Here is a 27280-nt window from a genome sequence, read left to right on the forward strand (position 1 = left end):
GTCCAACATACTTCATTCCTTTTCCCAGTTGGCAGGCTCCTCTGCCAGGATACCAACCATGTCAGTGTTTCACCTCCCAAAATATCGTCCAGAGTGCTTCAGACCCTACACACACATTTCATGGAGGGAAGAATCTAGTATCCCAGCCCAACAAGTTTGAAAGCCTTCCAGAATGTATGGACCTAGATGACGGCTGCTAGGTGGCGCTTCTGATATTTGCGAGTGCTGCTGTTGCTGCCTGAGTGCTAGATGCAGCCCACGCCCCACACGCCAGTCTATGGGCACCCACAGCTCCACTGTAAAACTCACAGCACAGGTGCCTTGATCTTAGAGGTGTTACAACTACACTCTCACTTGTTCATTATAAGCAGCGTGTTTTGGTTCTGGATATTGCTATGTCTAAGGCTCCCGATTTGGTTTCCACTCTGGGCTTGTCATCGTGTCATGTTGTCTTGTTGTTGGTACATTGCTGTTGTTGTCTTTCGTGGTTTTCAGTGACTCATTGGCGACACATTCAGCTGATTGGCCAATGTCTCGTGGTGGTGCCACAATTATGCTTACTGTAAAGCCGATAGTAAATGACCTGTTAGGAGACCGAGGCAACATTGGCTAGATATCCTCCCTATAGTAGACCTTAAAATATTGAAGCTCCACTCTGACCAAAGAATGTATTAAATGAAGACAGAGCACCAAAAAGTGAACCCCACTATGTTGTGGGAGAAATGTGGAGGAGGAGAAAGAGGAAGAAGAAGAAGAAGAAGATAAAACAAATCTGTTAACACTCAATGATCTGCCATGTTCACTACACACATCTGTACCACCAGGCTGCTCAGATATTGTGTGTATGCTTGTGTGCTATATGCTATGTACCCACCTCAGTGTCGCTGTGGGTCCCACTTGACTGTCGTCCACATATTACAGGACTGCCCAATTTTAACCACTCTGTGGCAGACTTTTAACAGACTTTTAACCTTCCCACCACACTGTCAATGGTGTTGGGAGACGATGCCTCCTCAGTCTTCCTTTGCTGTTTGTTTGCCTTGGTACTCGTTTTTTCATTATCTGTGTTCCTCTAGCCTTGTCTTTTAGGCGGGAGATTTCACCATCACATATGGGTAATACACAACATGAATTTCACAGTGAAAGCCAACAAAGTTAAGGTTTTATGGTTGCAAAATCTGTATTATGGAATGGATGTTGTATTTTGTAGGCTTTCCAGTTACATTGTTCACTTTGAGTGCATACTGCAGGTGAATAAGACATAATGTAGCTTTCTCGCTATCATAGTTCGTAGCACATTGATGTATTATGTAACACAGTGTAGTGATTGTTTCTTACTACTTCCAATGCTACTTGAAACCAGAGGTAGCTTTCTGGATAGCCATTGTATGATCATTTTAGCCTACATAACCATAATTGGTTTATGACAATACTGTGATAATTAATTATTAGTGCAGTGTGTGGAATTAGTTTCTATCTACTGCTTCTCTTTCTTAATATGTACTTTCATTAAACGGGAAGTTTAGTAGACAAAAGTACAGACAGCAGGCCAGTAGGTACTTTTGAAAGGTACAATATCTGTTACTGCCTATAGCAACAAACAAAGTGGAAAATAATGCTTGTTGATTTGTGAACTACACATTTCTCCTCCTCCTTTGAAGAAGAAATTGTATGTTCATTATTTCATGGAATAGTTTTGAGAGCTAGGAGTACTAATTTCTGTTCTAGATGTTTTTATATATGTTTTTTTAATTTTGGACACAATCACATAATGTGGTAACAGTACAACAGATTTCAGCCATGCATGAGCAATCTACAGAGTCAGCATGTCATAGGTGACATTTGGCAAACAAAACGTTCACGCTACTCATTCTCTACACTAGTTTATACCGTGAAAACTTCTTCATTTCTGTGTAACTGCTGCAGCCTCCTACTCCCCCTTGAACCTGCATTCTGTGCCCAAACTTTGTTCACCCTCTGCAGTCCCCCCTTCACACACACACACACACACACACACACACACACACACACGCACACACGCTTTATGCCTCAGGTTGTGTCCTGTCAACTGATCCCTATGTTTACCCCTTTTGAAGATAAAATTCCTACTTTTCAGAGATGTACACACATTTACACCTCATTTTTCGTCATTGTGTGTTAAGCATTGTATTACTCAAATTTGTTGGTACAAAAATGTTAGTTCTCTGTGTAAATCCCCAAACACTTTAATAGGTTAGGACCCGGAAATTCTGCAGTTCGATTGAGATAATTGAACAATTTGTTGTTTCATGAGCATTTACTCATAAAAACATTGCCAGTTGCTGTAACTAGGTGAAGTTTCATTATCCCCATCATGGTGCGCTCAGATGAAAAGTAATCTGTGATGAGTGAAGAAGTTTCTGTGAGACATGTCCCAAAATTAGACAAGAAGAATTATCAAGCCTGGAAATTCCACACGAGACTAGTTCTCAAGCCTATGGAATTTTTGATGTTATAATTGGAACACGACTTCAGTCAGCCAAAACTGATGATGTGGCCAGCTGGACCAAACCAGAGCACAGCTTGTGGGACAATGGAAATACCGATGGAATGTCCCACCAAAGAAGCCCTAGTTGACTATGCATGATGAAAAAGTTTGGGTGTGCAGGAAGAAAAAGCGAGGCATGGAGAATCATAAAAGTCTGGAAGATAAACCTGACTGTGCATCTATTCTCCCTCAGTTAAAACATGCTCTTTTGTTGACATATCATGTAAGATTGGTGCAAAATAGCTTGAATGTGATTAATCAGACACTTAGTTGGTGGACAGTGATGCATTAGATCACATGACTTTTCAATGGGATTGGTTCTCCAGCTTTGGTCCATAGTGCCAGACCAATATCACTCACAAGGGAATGGTCAGACTTGTCATGTCGAAACCTGTGTTGCTTTTTTTACCACTGTGAGTTAACATTGCAAGAAGTCTGTATGCAGAATTTTAGCTGCTGACATGACCTGGAAGTCTGTAAACAATTTTATGAAGTAAGACATTATTGTCGTATGGTTTCCGTGCTTATAACTGCGTCTTGTACAACCCTGACGTCTCTCGCTACGTTATACCAACGCCATCTAGGGACAAGGTGGCGTTAGCTACGCGCCGCTCTCTCGCCACAGCAGTGAGAGAGCTGATTCCCCCAGTGAAAGCGATCGTATGATAATGAAACATTCGTTGACAAATATGGCTGATGTGTTATCTACAACATTCTTTCCAAATAGCTATGAAATAGACACAAATAAATATACGGTTTAGAACACGGCCAAATTTTATTTCTTGTAGTTACCGCAAAAATGCGAAATATTGATACAATGTTCAAAACATAGGTCTTTTGTGCACCAAGAACATACAAGCAAAGACTACATATGGCAGCCCTGCGAATCACAGACGTTGTTAGATGTCCGTAGACAAAACTGGGCTGGTGTTAGGAATGAATCAGGCCTAGTATCAGTATATTTTGACGAGTGCCACACATATTTAATCAAATTCTGAAACAGTGGGGAGGAAAATTGATAATGTACTACTGACTGCAGCTTGAGAATATTGTCACGGTGATATACAGGAAATTGCAATGATCTGCACACAATAATTTTCTGTTAGTTTTCTGCAAAATGCCTTCCACTGACGGAAAAATTCTCTGTCTGGAGGTTGAATTACGTTCGTTGTGCCGGGTGGAATCTGAAGTATCTCTACTTCTTTGTCAGGGTGGGCTCGAAATACAGCTTTTAATGCATCAGACGTTTTATGACCTGACCACGAATCTAGAAGAAGAGATTTGTTCCCGCAGAACGGAAGAAAAGCATGACGCATGAAAAGTGTAACATTTTCATTTCCCATTTTTCCAGACTTCGATGCGTCTACCACAAGATTGTTTGCGTAGAACATTTTTCTTTTGACACGTGGTCCAAAACGTCCAGTTGGTTCTTGAAGACACACATATAGTTTAGGCAGCAATGAACCATCCAGACTAATTATGGGAATTGTAGTATATGAATTGGGTGAGTGCAGTCGTGGACTGCACAATCGCCTGAATATGTTTTTCCCCTTTGAATGACAGTGTTCTTTCCGCACGCATTTCTTTTTGAAAACCTGACTGACCTGCATTGTACACGTACGATTCACTAAAACTAGCGATCTCATTTTTTGCATTCGTAAGAAAAGCTCGATACAAATTTTGTTATTTTTCTTGCCACAATTTTATGTGATCTTTTGAAGCGACTAATCAACTTCGAGCAGCTGTAAATTCTTCAGCGCCTATCGCGTTGGCAATCTCTAACGCCCAATCACGCAAAGTTGTATCGCTGACACTAAATGACTGTTGTCTGGCATCGGTAAATAGCTCAAAAAGTTGCGCATTTATCTCCGTCACAATTTCCAGTCGACTCTTACGTTATCCAGCGGCTTTCTTTTTCCATCTGTACAATTCACATTCAGAACGGACAAAACGATACTTATTTTGAACAGTACTGACACGTAGGCGTTTCTTACCACTTTCGTTCAACCAATACGTCACAGCTTTTTCTTTGTCTGATAAGGTAATTCTAGTTGCTGGTGTTACTTTCGGAGATAATTGATGATGGTACGTGGCACTATCACTCGAAGAGTCTTCATGAGTGCAACTTTCGTCGGTGTCTTTGCCGTCTGTAGATTCACAGTCTGCAATATCGAGTGTTTCAGTTGTTTATAGCCACATGTCTGCGCCATTTACATGCTCGTCGAGAAGTTTAACAACCATGTCGCACAACACATAGTCTTCACGCGTTTTTTCTGTTGATTGCTTCGTCTGTGGTATATCTCCATGGCAAGCAGCAAAACATTTACAGGGTTCGCCATCACCTGTGAGGGGAGATTGAATGTAAATCGTAAAGTGGCTTGCGGAGTATAGGTGAACATGTACAGAACATCTTTCACATCTCTAACCAGTTTCAGGACGGTATGTTTCGAAATACGTACCAGAAATTAAAAGGACGTGCATGCCACAGAAACGAATATTCGTTTCCCCTTTCCACCAAAACCGTGCAGCGATATTCCTCTTTAATGAACGCCGCGATAAGACGGCCGCACTTCCCGACCATGCGCACAACGCTCGCGACTCGCCATTTCCATGGGTGGCCAGCTCTCACTGCAAGCGCCAAGCAGGAAACACAGTCATGTTCGTGATTTTTTTTAGGTGACTTCCAGTTCATGTCAGCAGCTACAATTTTGCATACGGACCTTTTGCACAGTTAAATAACAGTGCTAAAAAAAGCAATACATATTTCGGCATGACAACTCTGACCATTCCCTTGTCAGTGATAATGAAGAATGTGAAGTTGTAAGTATGGGAACTGTCATTAGTAACAAAGAAGTTGATGGCAAATGCAGCTAGGCAAGTTTCAATAATGTTTTGTACACGCACAGCTGTCATAAAGAATTTTTTTAGTGTTGAAGGAAATACTTCAAAGAAAATCATTGCATATTTCAAAGAGGATCGGGTTGTATTAGTGCACAGCAAAGAAACTGTGGCAGAAGCTGTAAAGCAAGAAAACTATTTATGGGGTGTTTTTCATGACTAAAGCCATTTGTGAATGATGAAGTAAACTTTGCAGTAAGTGACCTGAAGCAGTGATCTGAACAATGTTGGTATGTCAGTATTTAGATGCTTCAGCAAATCTTGACAAAAGAGGTCATTGAAGGACTTATTTTAATAAAACAAAATTTTTTTGTGAACCCTGTCAGGCAAGATGCACCAGCTTCAGCTCAACAACAAAGACAGAGTTTGTCCCACAAACCAAGGTGAATTTATTTGTTTGGATGTCTGTGATCTGGTCTTAGTTGAAAGAATTGGTGGTCCAAAGCTTATTGGTTACATTGGAATATGATGCAGTTGAGTACAGAAATGTTTATTTTGTCAGACACAAAACTGATGTCATTGATAGATTTCATGAATTCAACACTCTCGTATTGAATATGTTTGTTCAAAGGATCAAAACATTGTGTGAGGATAGTGGGCTGAGTATGTTAATTGTGACACGTAATAGCTTCTCGGAAACCTTGGAATCCAGCTGAAAATGACCACTCCACACACACCAGAATGATCTACCCAAAAGGGAAAAAGTGTATGCACATTGCTTAAAGCCAGGGCTCGCCTAAGGTTTTTATGAGCAGGAGCAGTTACTATTGTTGCGTACATACTAAATAGGATTCTGAAGGAACACAATTTGGAATAGCTCCATATGAGTAGTGGAACTGATGAAAATCACATCTTGTACATGTGCACATCTGCCAAAACAGTTTTGCAACCAAGCTTGATGTGAAGGACCAAAAAGTTGTGTGCTTTGGGTACCAAGGTGAGTTCACACATTATTAACTTTTGAGCCTTAGCTAATGGGAAGTTTTTGTATTCCAAGGTGTCACATTAAGTGGCATTAACAGCAGCACAATACCAGCATTACAGCAACCGGCAAGTCGTATATCTAAAAATCACGGATGATGAAGAATGTGAATTTGTGGATCATAACAAGCAAGCTCATGTAGCCCAGTTCATGTACTGGAAGAGAGGGTGTCTGCCCAAAATAATATAAGAGTAGCACGACAGCTAACAAAAGACCAACCTAGTCAAGTCTAGTCATCATGGCAATGAGAGTGCCCCCTTCATTCATAAGCCAGCAAGGTACAAATCGAATTTCATCCAATGTTATGCTCCTAATAGATTCAAGGAAGTAGTTTCCGGCCTTGACTTGAAACACTGGAAAAAGGTGATATCAGAAGAACTGGAAACTCATGAGGGGAGCAAAACTTGGAGATTATTCCTAAAACCAGCAGTTGGGTAATTACTGACTCAGAGTGTGTCTTCATGGTCTTATCTGACAGAAGTGGCAAAATCATTCAGTACAAACAACAGCTTTGAGTGAGAGGCTTCAAAAAGGAATGCAGCATCAACTACAATGAGATCTTCTCACCAGTCGTGCAGTATGACGTATCAGAGTTTTCCTGGTGACTGCAATATATGAAGATCTAGAGATGATTACATATTCATACTTCATTTCTAAATGGCAACTTTGAAGAAGCAATCTATATGGAAATACCTCTGAATCATTTGTGATTGATGCAAAGAATCCTGTAGTCTGCAAGTTTGAGAATAGCCTGCAAGCTTGAGAAATTGTTGTGTGGGCTCAAGCACATTTCTCAGTGCTGGAACAAGGAGTTTCTAGATTTTATTTTGTAGTTTAATTTTCATGCAAATGACAATGAACCAAATTTATTCCATTGCATAATCAGTGGTAAAGTTGTTTTGTTAGCATTATTTGTGTGTGATGTACTTAACCCATCCAAGTTGAGGAAAACAATTTGTAAAGTTGTCCTGTCACTAGAAGAATCTTTTCGTATATTATTGGAGATAACTTGACAAGAAGAAGGGACCGGTTGGTAGGACATGTTCTGAGGCATCAAGGGATCAGAAATTTAGCATTGGAGGGCAGCGTGGAGGGTAAAAATCGTAGATGGAGACCAAGAGATGAATACACTAAGCAGATTCAGAAGGATGTAGGTTGCAGTAGGTACTGGGAGATGAAGAAGCTTGCACAGGATAGAGTAGCATGGGGAGCTGCATCAAACCAGTCTCAGGACTGAAGACCACAGCAACAACAACTTTCTACTCAATGGTGGGGAGGAAGTAGACTACAGAGGAATTTCAACTGTTCCGCTGTAAACTCCAACACCAATTACGTACATTCTGCTACAAGCGCCATAACGAAAAGTATTCACAGCTGTCACAAGATTGCACTCACATGTAACACCAACATCAATGTTCAAATAACGAATCATGTGCCCTCTGTTCTCTGTTATTGTCTTGACATGTACTTGTGTGAATTGTTGACAATTGAAGTAGCTCTGTGGCTTGTTTGGAACAGTAGGACACTGCTGAAGTAATTATTATAGATGCGTAATACACAATATTGAAAAATGGAAAGTAAAACTACACCAAAACAGAGGAAGAGAGGTGAAGGTAGTGCTCAAAGTGAAAGGAAGAAATTACGCAGCGAATGAAAGGAATATAATTGAAAAGATATCAGTGTGGTTCCAGCTAAAGAGGCTCCCAAGCACCAGTTAGGCCTTGATTGCAGTTTAAATTTTATTAAAAGGGTTGCAATCTGCATAAGTTACGTTCTAGTATTTTAATGCGTTTAATTTGTTATTGAAACAAATTTCATATGGACAAAAATTATCGTTCTGATTATGAGGTTATAGTTAACTACCTGAATGAAATCGTAAATTTACTTACCTGCAAATACCTAGGCATGTTGACTTAAACATATTATATATACTGCTTCACTCTTTCAGGTGACCTGTAAATCTCAGTTTAAATGCAGGCACCTTTCGTATGACCAGAAACTTAAGTTGTTTAAGGAATTCTTCTCACTAAACGATATAGTGAAGCAAAGTAACTATGCAGTGTCTCACATACGTGTTTGCAAAGTGAAGAGGCGAAGGTCAAAAGTATATAATGATGGTAATGAAACTGCTCAGCTGTCTACTGAGGAAGGTGCAGGACAACTGGTCCTACCCAAGAAGAAAAATGTAACTATGTATTACACATTGCCTGACATTGAGGGAGTTGTAATAAGAGTATGTAAAGGAATGTTTATTGAGGTTCTCTCTTTGATCAGAAGAAGAGTTCAGACATTAACATAGTCGAAGGAGAATGGCGAGATTGTGTATGAAGAAAAGTGAGGAAATAAGACAAAACACTGGAAATATTCAGAAGAAGATAAGCTGGTTGTTGCTCATATTAGTGCCATACGAAGACAAGAAAGCCACTATTCAAGGGAAAAATTGGATGACAAACAAGACTTAAGTGAAGACCTGACTATTTATCGTTTATTTAAGGAATTTCAGAGGCAACATGAAGACACAAACATCACATACTGCTTCTATGCAAAAGTCTTTAAAGACAAATTCCCCAAGCTAAATTTTCATCGTTCGTCAAGTGACACTTGTTCTACTTGTGACCTTCTTAAAGCCAAATTGAGGTGTGATTTTAGTAATAAAGACAATAAACTGAAGCTAGAATGCCATCACTGAAAAGCAAAGAAAGCTATGACTTCCATGAAAGCTGACACAATAAAGAGTCAAGGGCCTAACTCGGAAGTATGTACTGCTGCATTGGATTTGCAAAAAGTGATTTGTCTTCCTTCATTAAGGCACAGCGAAATGTACTTTTTACTACAGGTCTCAAATTACAACTTTTGCATTCATGTTGGTGATAAACCGGTCACATGTTTCTCTGGCATGAGGCCGTATATGGCAGGGGTGGGAATGAAATTGCTTCCTGTGTGCACAAAGCTTTTACTTTGACATTTCTTTGTAAAAAGAAACTAATAATGTGGAGTGACAACTGCTGTGGGCAGAACAAAAACAAGACGATGTTTCTATGGGTTCACCTTACAGCAAAGGATTACTTTACGGAAATAGAACAAAAGTTTTTGGTGAAAGGACACTCTTTTATGTCTTGCGTTCATGATTTTGCTCACATTGAGAAATGAAAGAGGCTAACTGTGTGTGCAGTTTCAAAAGATTTAGTTCACCTCATCACTGAAGCTATGCGCACACCACCGTTCATAGTGACTGTTATGGCAGAAACAGATTTTTATGACTTTTAAGTCAGCTGCTGAAAAATATATGAATCTCACCAGTGTGCATATTTAAAAAGCACAGTGGATCAGACTGACTGCTGAATGGCCTGGGGTACTGTAAGTTCGGTCACCTCTTAGTGAAATTGAAGAGTTCAAGGAATATTACATCTTGAAGAGAAATGTGAAGCCTTCTGATCTTCATCATGTGCACTACACCGTGAATGTAGGCTGTCTGAAGGAAAGAGAAGGCATTTAGCTAATGTGATACCATTTGTAAAAGAGGAAAATAAGTGGTTTTTATGAGAAACTGGTGAAATGAGCGAAAATTGACATGATGACACTTGTATCGCTATTTATGTTAAACCCATTGCAAACAGAACGTTTCATTTTCTACAAATTCTGTATCATTTTGTTCTTAAACCCATCAACACAGAATAAAAACACATGTGTGGCAAGAAACCTGTGTAGTTTTTGTGTTTGTATAGTGATCCACAACTTTTATACTGCTTTTGTTGAAGTGCTATATGCATTTTGTTGATTATCTTTAAATCAGTTTTTTGGTGCTTGGCCCATTATTTACTTACATGGCACAATTATATAATATAATACAGTTGTGAACATTCTCAAAATGCATAGGTTAGATCATTTGCCATTCTTTGCTGGCAGTTGTCTTATAATCAGCTCATTTTTGAAAGACACTAATATCCATTATTTATTAACACATCTTAGTACTAATATCCATTATTAATTAACACATCTTAGTGTGCCTTACAAATTTTGTACCTTTGATTTTTCAGTTAAAAGAAATGTACGTGGAGACGACAGATTGTATGTTACTAAACAGAATTCTGGATTTAACTTCATCAGAGGATTGTATCAAGAGCAAGTGGATCCTAATGTGGAAGTCAGCATTAGCATAGATGGAATGAGGGGCACAGTGCTCTTAACTAGTGACTGTGTTCCACAGGGAGGGTGAGTTGCATGCTTCAGAAAATCTCCTTTGTTCTTTGTCATCTTGCTTGGGAATTTAATATTACTCATACTTTAAGCAAACTTCTCTGAATGAGACTTGAACCTTTGCACTAATTGGATGTGGAATTTTCTTTTAACAAAAAGGTTGTTAAAGAAATTGAAACAAACCAAGCGATACTAAGGAGTTAGTGAATACTGGTTGGTCAAGAAAGACCTTTGGGACTACTACACAAAAATAACTTTTGTCACGCAACTAGTATGTTTCTGGCTGTTAAGGTGAAAACACTCAATGCCAAAACTGTCGTGGTTTCTGTTTTTTATTGTAATGGATGAATGCATATATGCTACTGTATATTAAGTCAGTAATGCTACATAATATAATGGTTTGTGTCATGATACCATCAGACAGGCATAAATTAAAAGTTATAGAAGGGCTGATTTTGCCACCTGAGGAAAAATTACAGGGAATGATCACTTACAGGATAAGGTGCAAAAAATGTCATACAGATGTATGGCTGGAAATATACTACCACAAAAAATTTTAAAAAACACAAATTTTGTTAATTATTTTTTACTTTACTCAAAACATACATTTTAAAGAGAGACTGATGTGTAAGAAAGATCCTGAACCTGAAAATATTGAATAGGGCTTTCATTGTGGAAAGTCACATTTACTACCAAGACATAAATTTACAAGTTGAGTTTAACTGGAAAATTTAAAGCATTTATGGAATCTGACAGAACACTTAATTAAAAACAATAAATATTTATTCATCATTTTAAAATGTAAAGTACAAGACTAGATTACAATATTTTCAAAGGGGACACAAAGTTCCACTCCCCCCCACCCCACCCCCCCTCAGTATTGTGAGAGTTAGAGAATTAACTGCTTCACTTTAAGCTTAATAGGCAGTATAATGAATTAGTCTGAGTGTCCACAATATGTTTAATGATTCCTAACGTGGTGTCCTAAATTATCCTGTAAAATTTGCACATTTTGTTTTTATTGTGTTAGGTTAAATTATTTTGATCAGATATGCACTCAGTAAAGTGCAGGTCATGGAAGGAATGAAACTAACTAGTAGTTGTATAATTGAGATTTTACGTTGACAGGCACCTAAACAGGATTAAGAGTGTTGGTAACTTTCAAATGATTCCTTCTATCTACATCTTCATCTGTATTCTGCCAACCACCATGAGGTTCATGGCAGAGGGTACGTCCCATTGTACCAGTTATTAGAGTTTATTCCTGTTCCATTCCTGTATGGAGCACAGGAAGAATGGTTGTTTGAATGCCTTTATGCGTACAGCAGTTATTCTAATCTTATCCTCATGATCCCTATGTGAGTGATACATAGGGGTATATATTTCTAGATCATCATTAAAGCTGGTTCATGTAACTTATTACTAGACTTTCTCAGGATAGTTGGTGTCTATCTTTGACAGTGTTCCAATTGAGTTCCATCAATATCTCTGTGACACACTGCCATGGATCAAACAAAGTGGTGACCATTCGTGCTGCCCATTTCTGTATACATTCAGTATCCTCTCTTAGTCCTATTTGGTATGGGTCCCATACACTTGAGCAGTATTCTAAACTTGGTCACATGAGTGCTTTGCAAGCAATCTCCTTTGTACTCTACCAAGAAACTGAAGTCTACCACCTGCTTTACCCACATCTGAGCCTATGTGATCATTTCATTTCATATCCCCATAAATAAAGTGTTACGCCCAGGTATTTGTATGAGGTGGCCAATTCCAATAGTGACTCATTGCTATTACAGTTATAGGACATTACATTTTTTTCATTTTGTAAGTGCACAGTTTTACATTTCTGAACACTTAAAACAAGTTTCCCATCTTTGCACCACTTTCAAATCTTATCAAGATATGACTGAATATTTATACAGCTTCTTTCAGACAATACTTCGTCATAGATAACTGCATCATCGGCAAAAAGCCTGATTTTACTATGAATATTGTCTGCAAGCTCATTAATATACAATATGAACAGCAAGGATCCCAACACACTTCCCTGGGGCACATCCAAAGTTACTTCTATGTCAGAAGATGACTCTCCATTCAAGATAACACGCTGCATCCCCCCTACCAAAAAGTCCTCAGTCCAGTCACAAATTTCATTTCATACCCTGTACTACCATACTTTTACAATAAGTGTATACTGAGTCAAATGCTGTTTGGAAATCAAGAAGTACTGCATCTGTCTGACTGCCTTGATCCGAAACTTTCAGTATATCATGTGAGAAAAGTGCGAGTTGGGTTTTCTCCTTCTTAGGGGCTAATAGAATACACATACACATGTGTGGCTAGTTTTTAAATGTATTTTTCGTTTTGGTGATACTACTCCTTTTTTGCAACTGTATTTTTATTATGTAACAATATTAAGAACATTGCCACTCACCATATAGTGGTGATGCTGAGTAGCAGATAGGCACAACAAAAAGACTGTCACAAATAAAGCTTTCGGCCCCTAAGGCCTTCGTCAAAAATATACAACAGAAATGCGCGCACACACACACACACACACACACACACACACACACACACCTACAAGGTGTCGGCTGCACGTACAGTACCAGTGCTGCATTTCTACAGCTGGGCTAGTTTGTGGTGAGGGGGAGTCTGGTGTGTGGTTAGAGGCAGTGAGAGGTGGAATGCAGAGAGGGGTGTTGGGAGTATGTATCTAGCAGCTAAAAGGGAGGCAACCAGTTACCTGCCACTAGGAATACGGGAAGTCAGGATGGCAAGTGCATGGGCTAGGTTTGGGATGCAGGATTGGTCGGAGCTGTGGGGAGTGACGCATGCTGAAGGTGACATTGAGACATTCATCTGGGAGTTGGTGACAGGATGGAGGAAGGGAAACTGTTGGGTAGAGGGTGTGGGAACAGTGGGTTACCAAAGATTGAGACCAGGACAATTATGGGAGCAAAGGATGTGTTGCAAGTACAATTTTCATCTGGATAGTTCACAGGAGCTGGTAGTGGAGGGAAGGATCTAGATGGCCTGGGTTGTGAAGCAGCCATAAAAATTGAGAATGTTACGCTCAGCAGCACGTTGTGCCATCATGCGGTCAACTTTGTTCTTGGCAGCAGTTTGGCAATGGCCATTCATCCTGGTGGATAACTGGTTGATAGTCATAACAGCATGAAAAGCTGAGCAGTGTTTGCAGCAGAGTTGGTATATGATGAGGCTGCTTTCCCAAGTGGCTCAACCTCTGATAGTAAAGTGTAAGCGTATGACAGAAAAGGAGTGGGAAGTGCTGTGTGGGTGAATTCGACAAGTCTAACACCTTGGTGTTCCATAGGGATATGTATCAAGAGTTTGGGATTGGTATAGAAATGGACTAGGATGTCATGTAGGCTAGGCAGGTGATGGAATACCACTTTTGAAGGGGTGGAGAGGACATTGGGGAGGATGTTCCTCATTTCAGGACATGATGAGAGATAATCGAAGCCTTGAGGAAGGATAAGGTTCAGGTGATCCAGTCCAGGTTGATACTGGGTGACAAGGGAGGCCCTGCTTTGTAGCTGATTGTTAAATTGTTATACTTTTCATTTGAGGGGAAGGTATACAAATAAATCTGTGGCACAGCCATGAGAACCTGCCTGGCACCCTCCTGTGCGACCTGTTTAAGGGCTATAGAGAGAAATCCTTGTTAGCCACACAAAACTTTCAGCCTCTAGTTCGGTTTGAATTCATTGGTGATATCTTCATGATCTGGACTCAGGGCCAAGGCAACGTATTCCCTCACAACCTCAACACCTTCTCCCCCATCTTGTTCAGCTGGTCATCTTCAACTCTATATGCTACCTTACACATTGACCTCCATCTCTCTGATGGCTCCGTCCATAAGTCTGTTCACATTAAACTCACTAACCATGAACACTGGCCATTCCTTCCACACCAAAAAATCCCTCCCACACAGCCTACCCACCTGTGGGCAAAGTACCTACAGTGACCAGAACTTACTTGGCCAGTATGCTGAATGCTTTACGTAGACCTTCACAGACAGGCACTACCTCATAAACCTAGTGTGCAGACAGATTTTTCCTGACATATGCTCACACATCTCAAGCCTCTCATGCTGCCCACAAAACAGCTACAGAGGCGTGTGCCACTCATCACACAGTATCACTCTGGAACAACTGAAGCACATCTTTCATTAGGACTTTGTTTCTCACTATGCCCTGAAATGATCCTCCCCACCTTTCCAAAGCAATGTTCCGTCACCCACCCAACCTACACAACATCCTAGTCCATTCCTATATCACTCCCACTCCAAACCCCTTGTGATATATCCCTGTGGAAGAGTGAGGTGCAAAACCTGTCCAATCGATCCACACACCACTTCCTTATCATATACCAACTCTACTGCAAACACTGCACAGCTTTTCATGTTGGTTGCCAATCAGGATGAAAGGTGACTGCCAAACTGTCACCAAGAACAAAGTTGGCCCACCTGGTGATACAACATGCAGCTGAGCAGAACATGCTCAATTTCAATGGCTGCTTCACAACCTGGTCTGTCTGAATCCTTCCCTCCACCACCAGCATCTCTGAACTATGCAGATGAGAAATATCCTTCCAAAATATCCTTCACTCCCATAATTGCCCTATCCTCAATCTCTGGTAACCCATTGTTTCCACACACTCCACCCATCAGTTTTGCCTTCCTCCATCCTGTCACACCATCCCAAGTTCATGTCCCAATGTCACATTCAGCTTGTGGCTCCGACAACTGTGCATTCCATTTACATGCATAGCACGACTTCATACAATAGTAGTGTCGGCGTGTGTGTTTATTTTTACTCTTGCTCAAAATGTTATTACTCTGAAAGCTAGTGAATTTTCTTTCTTTTTGTGTGTGCTGGGTGATGACTCAGCACTTCTGCTTTTTGGCGAGTGGTCTCCGTTGATCCAAACGTATATCATTTGTCAAATTAGAAACAAAAACCACATGCAACAAAACATGGACAAGAGGTTGCTGCAGTGTAACCTGTTGTCGTGGTACACTCCCTCAAATTTGTCCATCATTTCCAGTATTGTAGTGCACATTGGAAAATCAAACATGATTTTTTGGTTGAAAACATGCTATTTCCAATTGTGATTAGTTTGAAATCAGTTATGGAAAACAGATTTTCTAAAAGTAGACTGATTGTGATCTAAAATTGTGATTTTTATGAAAATCAAGTTTGAACTTACTGTGTAGAAATTTAGAAAACAGTAAGTGGCTTATATTTTATATTGGAATACCATATGTTGCAAAGTTGTTGTGATCACAGTTTCATGTGTAACAAGCCTTTAATGAATGAGATATAAGAAGCCATAGTTAAAACTTTATTCACAGTGTGATTTTTATGGCTATTTTGCCTCTGTTTATGTAGCAAATTTAGCCCATGTTGGAAGTTAGACCCCTGTTCTGGGGGGGGGGGAGGCTTAAAACATGTTCTTATGGATGAGACTGCTTTTCAATTTAATAGAAAATGGTATTTGTAAAAGAAATGTTTAATATACCGTATTTTCACATAAACCATTCTCTCTTTTGGCAAATTTGTAGATCATTGGAAAATAGTTGGTGAATGAAATTTTGCATTCCACATCATTGTGCTATCGACCTGTTGCATACTGTATTAAGTTTAATGTCCAGCATTTGTTCACCCTGTAGATGTAAGATTCTGAAGTTTATATATTTTATGTGCCATTATTTTCAGGCCCAACTTTTATTCAAAGTATCTAACATTATTAGCCTTAATTGGATGAGCAATAAACTTTTTTTGAGGTTGAAAACATGGTCCTTCCATTGAGCCCTGTTTGGAAAGTTTCACAGAACATAATTTTCTGCAAAATGAGGTCAAAAATTCTTCGTTTTTGACCTTCTGCATTTTTGACCTTTTTACAAAATCTTCAGCTTTGCGCTTAATTTATTCAGTTTCGGAAAGTGGCACATGAAACTTTATATTTGAGAACCTTGTCGTGTTTGGTTACTACAGACCAAGTTTCATGTTCATCATACCTTCAGTCCCTGAGATATAAGTAGCCCAACTTTTTTTTTTTGGTCAATTTTGCCTAACATTTTTGTGGCTGAAGATTGCTTGTAAAAATTTTTTCGTTCTTCTATTAAGGTAACACATACAGTTGTACGAGATGGCCAGATTTTATTTCTGTCACAAAATATTGCCCAAGATAAAACAGGTCAGTCGTCAGAAATTCACGCTCACTCTGTGCAGAATTGATGTGAATATCTTGGCCAGTATTGCTTCAGAGAACATGGAACTTACCATTGTTCATTGGGGATGTGCAAATATTCACATGAAATTTCAACAAAATCCCTGATGTTCAGGCAGGGAGGCTGAGGTGAGTTGAAATGGAATTTCTTTCAAGTTATCTAATGGAACAACAAGACTGTCTTGTAAGAACATCATCTATGAAGCTTGCCCACAAAATGGAAAGGTCCTGAGTTCAAATCGTGGGGCATTGCGCACAGTTTTAATCTACCATGAAGTTTCATATCAGCACACACTCTGCTGCAGAATAAAAAATTCATTCTGATATCATCTACATGTTTATGCCAGTTGCCCATGTAATGTCACAAGTCACCACACTGGGATGTGCTTTATTCATTGGTCCGTCCTTTATATGTATAGAGTTCTGGAGATATTTCAGTGTTGTGTGTGTAGAACCATCCAGTGCTTAGACAACATTGACTACTCAAACGCATGTACTCTTTGTTTTTTGCTGATATCTACATATTTTTGCTGCAGTCGCACAATTAAATACTTAGTCCTTTAAATGCTATTTGTGATTGGCTACACATATCATTGACTCATGGTCAGCAATTGTCTCCCAGGTTGGCTTCTGACGAGCTCGACTGCAATGTTGCCATAGTTGTGACACAGTAGTTGTTCATGTCTGGAGAACGAAAAATGCTAGGTTCAAAGAGTTTACACATCAGGCTGAACAAGAGTGAGAAAATTTAGAGGGATAGTAATAAATGCCAAATAGTTAATGTAAATGTAAGAAGTTCATTTTAAAATACAGCAAAAGAATGGGAGGAAAAATAATGACAATAATAAAATACCCATTTAATATAATTTGCAGTTTTTAACACACAAATATTGCATCCATATCTTAGATTAATGACTGATGATCTTACATGCTGCACAAATTTGGCGCTGGTTGTCCACATTTCCAGACAATGCCCTAACCACAAAAATTATCTAATTGTTCCATGCAGCATTGTTCAGTGGTTAAGAATACTCTCAATGACAAAAAGTTTGTGTTAGTGCAAAGATGTGATTATTTTGCTCGGGAAATTGTTCAAGTATCTGTCATCAATTTTACAGACAATTATTTGCTGATCAAATATTGTTTTTCTACAGATCTCTAAATTCTCCTGTGGTGGGTCTAAGCACCATAAATAACAATGAAGTATATTGGTAAGTCACCTCTCAGAACATTTTTACAGTTTGTATTTAGTAGTTTTGTTTTGTTAATGAGACATTTGTTTTGATTTTAGTGTGAAATTCAGAGATCCGAAGTATGCTGATACTTTCATCTTCCCAGCCAAAAGATTGAAGGGTGCCAGGTAAGATTTATAACTAATATGCAAAATTTCCTGCTTTTCAAGGGAATATATTACATTTGAAAATTCATAGAGAATTAATAGTAATGAGTGGATAATTGATGGAACCAAAATGAGTTTGTCTGCTTACATAACATAATAGAACATTTAAATTACAGTTGTAAAATTACCCATTGCTACAGAATGGAGACTTGTAAAATTGTCCTTGATGTCTGGTGTTGATATATGCTGAGGATAGGAATGCATTTGTATTTGGCCTAAATATAGTAAGAAACGTTCTGGCAGAATATAAATAATTTAGAAGTAAAGGAGACTCACCACATGAGTTGTTGATAGGCAGACACAAAGAGGAATGGAAACTTTGCTAACTTTCAGAAGGACAATGTACCTGCATTATTCTGGCTGGACACACATTGCTGGGATTGCAGTTTGGCAGGTGGTGTGGGGTGGTGGTTGTGTTGGATGGGGTGGTTAGAGGGAGGAAGAGTTGCAAAGCAGGAGAATCTATTGGGTATAAGTAGCTAGTGGCTCAGAGGTCAGAGGGACATGTGCAGTGTAGGATTGGAGGATGGAGAAAAGGCAGCTGTACTTCCTAGGTATGTTTTACATGGGTATCAGAGATGGTGAGGTGTGGCATACAATGAAAATGATGTGGACTGGAAGGGGGTGACAGGGATGATGAAGGGAAAACTGTTGGGCAGAACATGTAGGATTTAGTGGAGATTGAAGACAGGTGGATTATGGGAGCAAAGAGTGTGTTGGAAGGATAAATCTCGTTTACTTCATTCAGAAAAGCTGGTGCAGGAGGATGGGGGGGGGGAGGGGGGGGGGAACCAGATAGCATGGGCTGTGAACTCAAGTACGTTGTGCCACTGGGTATTCAGTTGTGTTCTAATACACAGTTTGATGGTGCCCATCCATTCTGGTGGATAGCTGGTTGGTTGGTTGTCATGTCAACATGAAATGTGTGCAGCAGTTGTTGTAGTGTTGCCAGAAGGTGACTGATTTCACAGGTGATCATGCCTCTGAAGGGAAAGGGTAAGCCTGTGACAGCACTGGAGTAGGAATTGCTGGATGGCTGAATTGGGCAGGTCTTGTGTCTGGGTCTTCCACAGGTATATAAGAATGAGAGTGGCATAGGGATGGACTGGGATGGTGTGTAGGTTGGATCAGTGACTGAATACCACTTTAGATGGTGTGGGAAGGATCTTGAGTAGGATGTTCCTCATTCCCGGACATGGTGATAGACAATTAATTCTCTAGTGAAGGATATAGTGCACTTGCTTCAGTCTGCTGTGATGTTGGGTGACAAAGGGGTTGGGGGGTGCTCCTTTGTAGCTGGTTGTTGTTGTTGTTGTTGTTGTTGTTGTTGGTGGTGGTGGTGGTGGTGGTGGTGGTGGGAGGAGGAGGATTAGGAGTGTGTGAGGATATGACAGGAAAAATGTGTTTGGAGACTATGTGTCGGGGATAGTGCTTGTCTTTGAAAGTCTTCATGAGACCTTCAACATACTGGGCAAGGGAATTCTTGTCACAGGAGATACACCATCCATGGATGACCAGGTTGCAGGTTGTATGGGAGGGCTTGTGTGTGTGTGTGTGTGTGTGTGTGTGTGTGTGTGTGTGTGAGTGTGTGAGAGAGAGAGAGAGAGAGAGAGAGAGAGAGAGAGAGAGAGAGAGAACAGTGGAATATTGAGTTGGGGAAGACCAGGTGAAGGATTTGGAGAGAAGGTGTTGAGGTTGTGGAAAAATAAGGATAGGGCTTTTCAGCCCTAAATCCAGATCATGAAGTTATCACCAGTGAACCTGAACCAGACAAGTGATTTGGGGTTAGGAGAGGCTATAAAGGTTTTCTCTAAAAGGGCCATAAACAGGCTGTGAAATGTTTCCTGGGTGTCCCTATGACACTTTTGCTGAGTAATGCAATATTTTAGCTGGAGGGTAGACTTCCCTAATGTCAAAACACCTTTTTCTCATCACTTGGTCTTGACTTGAAAACCTCTCTTTCTCTCTCTACAGATCAGCATCCAGCTATACCATATAAGTTTTATATAATTGATTTCTCCTTTTTGGGAGGCTGCTGAGTGCTGAAAACTTGACAATAGATTACATCTCTCCATACTACTAAATGAAAGAATTTTCTTCTTCTGTAAACCACATATAATATAACAATTTTTTTGCACAGAGGCAACATCACACAGTTTTCTGTCTGCTTGACAAGTGTACCTCAAATACCTTCACGATGATCAGAGTTACAGTTCACAGCAGACCCTACTAACTCAAACTTCTTTTGATATGTGACTTTTTCATGCATTGTCACAGCTGTAGTTTTTTCCATGGAGGCTAGTGCAACTCCGAGGTGAGGGATTTTGCACAGAGAAAACACTTAAGAGTGGCAAGTGTGGCCGAACGCGAGCTGCTGCCAGTCAGTTAACAAGCACATACAGAAAAACTGCATGCTTAACATACGTGTCACAGCTTCCACACTACATTAAATAAATGTTCTTCAGCAGTAGATGTTCATCATTCGTTGATCCTAAATAAGCTGTGCAAAATAACACTTTGACAAAGTGGTATGTTACACTATATATGCCTAGTGCTAGATGAATGATGTCATTGTAAAATATACCGTATACCATGCACATGCGGAAAAGTTTATGTCGGAATGACTGGATGATCAATCAACACCAGGATCAAAGAGCATAAGCGACATTGCAGGTTGGGGAAGGTGGAGATATCGGCCGTGGCAGAGCACGCACTGAGTGAGACCGACCGCATAATAAAATTCGCCGACACGGAAGTTCTGGCTGTAGAGAAGCACTATCACATGCGCTTGTTCAGAGAAGCTGTAGAAATACAAAAACCCGTGAAGTTTCAACAAGAAAGAGGAGAGCCTTAAGGTAAACAGATCCTGGCTTCCTGTACTGCAGCGAATGACCGTCGCAGGTAGCAAGAGGAGAATTGCACTGCAAGTGACCGCGGGGAAGCCCTCGGACATTGGCGTGCCAGGTACATATAGTCTGTGGTCACAAACTCGGCTCCAGTTCACCACTGGCAATGGAGGGTGAAGCTTTTACAATGCCAGCCACTTGTGCTGGCGAAACTTCAGTAAAATCATTAGATGAACGTCGGCCGAAGAACCCGAGACAGAAGCCAATAGGCAATTTGTTAACAAGTGGCCACAAAAGCCTTAACAATTTTGTAAAATCTACAAAACTACATAATCATTAAATGGAAAGAATTGTTAGAAAGTTCTTGAGTAAGCCATTACACCTAACAAGTTTATTAAGTATCAGTTAATGCATTCACATTTATAATATCTCTTTCTTTTCTTTTATATGCTCAGCACCATGACTTTCAGTTCTAGATATTTATTTTTCAGTTTATGTAACATACCACCACTTTTATGTCAATACACAATCTCACCTTGTTATTATACACTTGTAAATCTATATCTGTTTCTACTGAAGACATCATCAGCTAGTAACATGTATATTTGATGCTCAGTCTCTTGCCGCATAAAAGGAGTAGCATGTTTGCACCTCTTATTTAATCTATCTTAGACTAAACTCCATTATGAAAGCATAAATTAAGAAGAAAAAGACCAAAAATTATAAATATCCCCAGTACAATTTTTTTTATAAATACACTATATGGTACTTGACCAAACCCATATAAAAGCTTACACCATGCTTGAAGGTACATCCTTCTTAGTTTGCCCTCAAGTCAGCACCTCCTATCAAGGAATTTGGGACACATCCTTATGCCATCATTTGGCTTCACTCCCTTCCTGACATTGAACACAAAGAGTTGCATACTTCTAACCAGCAGCAAACACACATTGTCCTACTTACTAAATTCCTCATTTTGGCATTATTGCTAGCATGCACAAAGCTCAGACACATTCCTCCATATCTTTCATGTAGTATCTGCTCTTACAAGTGAACTACTAAAATCAGTAAAATGAATTATCCCTTGCAACTTGGCAGTCAGTCAAACAGACTGTTGGCATCTTAACTCTGTAGGCACTGACCATACACTACCTTCCACAGAAGTCCAACTCCTATATACACTGTGTGATCAAAAGTGTCCGGAAACCCCCAAAAACATACATTTTTCATATTAGGTGCACTATGCTGCCACCTACTGCCAGGTAGTCCTTATCAGCGACCTCAGTAGTCATTAAACATCGTGAGAGAGCAGAATGGGGCGCTCCACAGAACTCACGGACTTCAAACTTGGTCAGGTGATTGGGTGTCACTTGTGTCATACATCTGTACGTGAGATTTCCACACTCCTAAATGTCCCTAGGTCCACCGTTTCTGATGTGATAGTGAAGTGGAAACGTGAAGGGACGTCTACAGCACGAAAGCGTACAGGTTGATCTCGTCTGTTGACTGACAGAGACCGCCGACAGTTGAAGAGGGTCGTAATGGTAATAGGCTGACATCTATCCAGACCATCACACAGGAATTCCAAACTGTATCAGGATTCACTGCAAGCACTATGACAGGCGGGAAGTAAGAAAACGTGGATTTCATGGTCGAGTGGCTGCTCATAAGTCACACATCACGCCGATAAACTCCAAACAACACCTTGCTTGGTGTAAGGAGCATAAACATTGGGTGACTGAACAGTGGAAAAACGTTGTTTGTAGTGACAAATCACGGCACTATCACAGCACAGGCCTACATTGATGTTTTAAGCACCTCCTTGCTTCCCGCTGTTGAAGTGCAGTTTGGGGATGACGATTGCATCTTTCAACACAATCGAGCATCTGATCATAATGCATGGCCTGTGGCGGAGTTGTTACATGACAATAACATCCCTGTAATGGACTGGCCTGCACAGAGTCCTGACCTGAATCCTATAAAACACCTTTGGGATGTTTTGGAAAGCCAACTTTGTGCCAAGCCTCACCGACCGATATCAATACCTCTCCTCAGTGTAGCGCTCCGTGAAGAAGGGTGGGCCAACACCATATTGAATTCCAGTATTACCAATGGAGGGTGCCACGAACTTGTAAGTCATTTTCAGCCAGGTGTCTGGATACTTTTGATCACAGAGTGTACTTATTTAAACTCCTGTCCCAATATATCTTCTTTATACTCTCCTTTTAGTGTGGGCATCCTTTCCTTCCGATTCACTCGTACACCCAGTCATTTCCTTAATTTATATTTGGGTACACTGCTCTGCCTAATATTTTATCCTCCCTGCTACCTTAAACTTAAAATAATAATAATAATAATAATAATAATAATAATAATAACCCCCGTGGAGGCCAGGGAAAAGAATAGGCCTCTGGTATGTTCTGCCAGTCGTAAAAGGCGACGAAAAGAACAAACCACTAATAGGGCTAACCCGCCTTTTAGTGTGATTACTTGGTTCAGGACAGAACTAAAGAAGCCTCGGACAAGCGCCGTCATGGTCGGGGACGACGCTTGAACCCTATGCCCGCCCACAATGGTAACGACACTGCTAGCCAACTGGAAAATGATTTAAATCCAAATAGAGGTGTTTTGCAGGATATGCTTCCTGCAACCACCCTAGAAGGAAAACAAAGACAGAGGATGAGATGGTCAGATGAAGTTAATTGACACCTCATGTTCTGTTATTACCAAGCAACAAACCTAGGAACCAACACAACTGGATACAGATCACAAGTATACACAACATTTATTACCAGATACCCGGAATTAAAATTTTTAACAGAACAACGACTAGCTGATCAGATCCGTGTAATAATAAAAAATAACAGGATACCCCAGTCAGAATTAGAAAACATCAAACAACAAGTACAACAAATACTGGAACTAAATAATGTGCAATCAGAAGAAGAAGAAAATACAGTAATTGACTCAAACATCCCAGAGCAAACAAACAAAGACCAACACGCATCAATTAAACAATCAGAGGAAAATGAAATCCTAAGACAGCCACCAGAACAAGCACAAATAGAACACGAAGAGACACACGTGTTAGATATAGAAGAGAAATTTCAGCTGACATATATAGAATACAAAGACACAAATACAGACATTAGACCGTTCTTGCATAGACCGCCAAATAACCCACAAGCCGAAACAACAATAAAAACTATCAACACAATCATACACAACAAAATAAATGAAAACACAACTATGGAAGAGTTACAACTACTGGTTTATATAGGAGCACTCACTACACTAAATATACACACTAGGCAGAGATCAGAACAAACCAACACACAGAAGAAACCCACAAAACCAGCATGGCAACACAGGCTACAGATCAGAATAGAAAAACTGAGAAAAGACATCGGACAGCTAACACAATTTATAAGAAATGAAATATCAGACAAAAAACGAAAAAGGTTAGGTAAAATCTCACAAGAAGCAATAGAGCAATTAGATGAAAAAAAGCGGAAATTGCAAGCATTGGCCAAACGACTTAGAAGATACAAAAAAAGTGAAAATAGAAGGAAACAAAACCAAACATTCAACACAAACCAAAAGAGATTTTACCAAACAATGGATAACACACACATTAAAATAGACAATCCACCAAACATAACAGACATGGAACACTTCTGGAGCAACATATGGTCAAACCCGGTACAACATAACAGGCATGCACGGTGGATACAAGCAGAAACAGACACATACAAGATGATACCACAAATGCCTGAAGTGATAATTTTGCAACATGAAGTCAACCAAGCAATTAATTCTACTCACAATTGGAAAGCCCCTGTAAAAGATGAAATAGCAAATTTCTGGCTAAAGAAGTTCACCTCAACACATTCACATCTAACTAAATTATTTAACAGTTACATTGCAGACCCATACACATTCCCTGATACACTTGCACATGGAATAACCTATCTGAAACCTAAAGATCAAGCAGACACAGCAAACCCAGCTAAATATCACCCCATAACATGCCTACCAACAATATACAAAATATTAACTTCAGTCATCACACAGAAATTAATGACACATACAACACAGAACAAAATTATAAATGAAGAACAAAAAGGCTGTTGCAAAGGAGCACGAGGATGTAAAGAGCAACTGATAATAGATACAGAGGTGACATATCAAGCTAAAACTAAACAAAGGTCCCTTCACTACGCATACATTGATTACCAAAAAGCCTTTGATAGTGTACCCCACTCACGGTTACTACAGATATTGGAAATATACAAAGTAGATCCAAAATTGATACACTTTCTAAACATAGTAATGAAAAACTGGAAAACCACACTTAATATCCAAACAAATTCAGATAACATCACATCACAGCCAATACAGATTAAGCGTGGAATATACCAAGGAGACTCATTAAGTCCTTTCTGGTTCTGCCTTGCTCTGAACCCAGTATCCAACATGCTAAATAATACAAATTATGGATACAATATTACTGGAACATACCCACACAAAATCACACATTTGCTATACATGGATGATCTAAAACTACTGGCAGCAACAAATCAACAACTCAACCAATTACTAAAGATAACGGAAGTATTCAGCAGTGATATAAATATGGCTTTTGGAACAGACAAATGTAAGAAAAATAGCATAGTCAAGGGAAAACACACTAAACAAGAAGATTACATATTGGATAACCACAGCGACTGCATAGAAGCGATGGAAAAAACAGATGCCTATAAATATCTAGGATACAGACAAAAAATAGGAATAGATAATACAAATATTAAAGAAGAACTAAAAGAAAAATATAGACAAAGACTAACAAAAATACTGAAAACAGAATTGACAGCAAGAAACAACACAAAAGCTATAAATACTTATGCTATATCAGTATTGACCTACTCATTTGGAGTAGTGAAATGGAGTAACACAGACCTAGAAGCACTCAATACACTTACACGATCACAATGCCACAAATATAGAATACATCACATACATTCAGCAACAGAAAGATTCACATTAAGCAGAAAGGAAGGTGGAAGGGGATTTATAGATATAAAAAACCTACATTATGGACATGTAGACAATTTAAGAAAATTCTTTCTAGAACAAGCAGAAACTAGCAAAATACACAAAGCAATCACTCATATAAATACACCAGCTACACCATTGCAATTTCATAACCACTTCTACAACCCTTTCGATCACATAACATCAACAGATACGCAGAAAGTAAATTGGAAAAAGAAAACACTACATGGCAAGCACCCCTATCATCTAACACAGCCACACATAGATCAAGACGCATCCAACACATGGCTAAGAAAAGGCAATATATACAGTGAGGCGGAAGGATTCATGATTGCAGTACAGGATCAAACAATAAACACCAGATATTACAGCAAGCATATTATTAAAGATCCCAATACCACAACAGATAAATGCAGACTTTGCAAACAACAAATAGAAACAGTAGATCACATCACAAGCGGATGTACAATACTAGCAAATACAGAATACCCCAGAAGACATGACAATGTAGCAAAAATAATACATCAACAACTTGCCGTAAAACATAAACTAATAAAACAACACATTCCCACATACAAGTACACACCACAAAATGTACTGGAGAATGATGAATACAAATTATACTGGAACAGAACGATTATAACAGATAAAACAACACCACATAACAAACCTGACATCATACTCACCAATAAAAAGAAGAAATTAACACAACTAATTGAAATATCCATAACCAACACAACAAATATACAGAAGAAAACAGGAGAAAAAATTGAAAAATACATCCAACTGGCTGAGGAAGTCAAGGACATGTGGCATCAGGATAAAGTCGACATTATACCAATTATACTATCAACTACAGGAGTCATACCTCACAATATCCACCAGTACATCAATGCAATACAGCTACATCCAAACATATATATACAACTACAAAAATCTGTAATTATTGATACATATTCAATGACCCGAAAGTTCCTAAATGCAATATAACATATACCATACAGTTAAAAGGAAGTCACGCTTGATCAAGGTCCGCGTCACTGTCCATTTTTGACCAGACATAACGTCTGAGAATAGAAAGAAATAATAATAATAATAACAATAAATCCCGTGGA

At 39.4% G+C, this 27280-nt stretch overlaps 1 protein-coding gene across 1 annotated transcript in view; it reads left to right on the forward strand.

Annotated features, from left to right (window-relative positions):
* Positions 1 to 27280, forward strand: part of LOC126183608 (5'-3' exoribonuclease 2 homolog) — a 449636-nt gene that overhangs the window by 145935 nt on the left and 276421 nt on the right. The window contains exons 14-16 of the mRNA XM_049925723.1: positions 10445 to 10619; positions 18020 to 18076; positions 18157 to 18225. Of these exons, the coding sequence (XP_049781680.1) occupies positions 10445 to 10619; positions 18020 to 18076; positions 18157 to 18225 (301 nt within the window). The remainder of the gene's footprint in view (positions 1 to 10444; positions 10620 to 18019; positions 18077 to 18156; positions 18226 to 27280) is intronic.

This window comes from Schistocerca cancellata, chromosome 1 (assembly GCF_023864275.1).
Source record: "Schistocerca cancellata isolate TAMUIC-IGC-003103 chromosome 1, iqSchCanc2.1, whole genome shotgun sequence".
Taxonomy (NCBI): domain Eukaryota; kingdom Metazoa; phylum Arthropoda; class Insecta; order Orthoptera; family Acrididae; genus Schistocerca; species Schistocerca cancellata.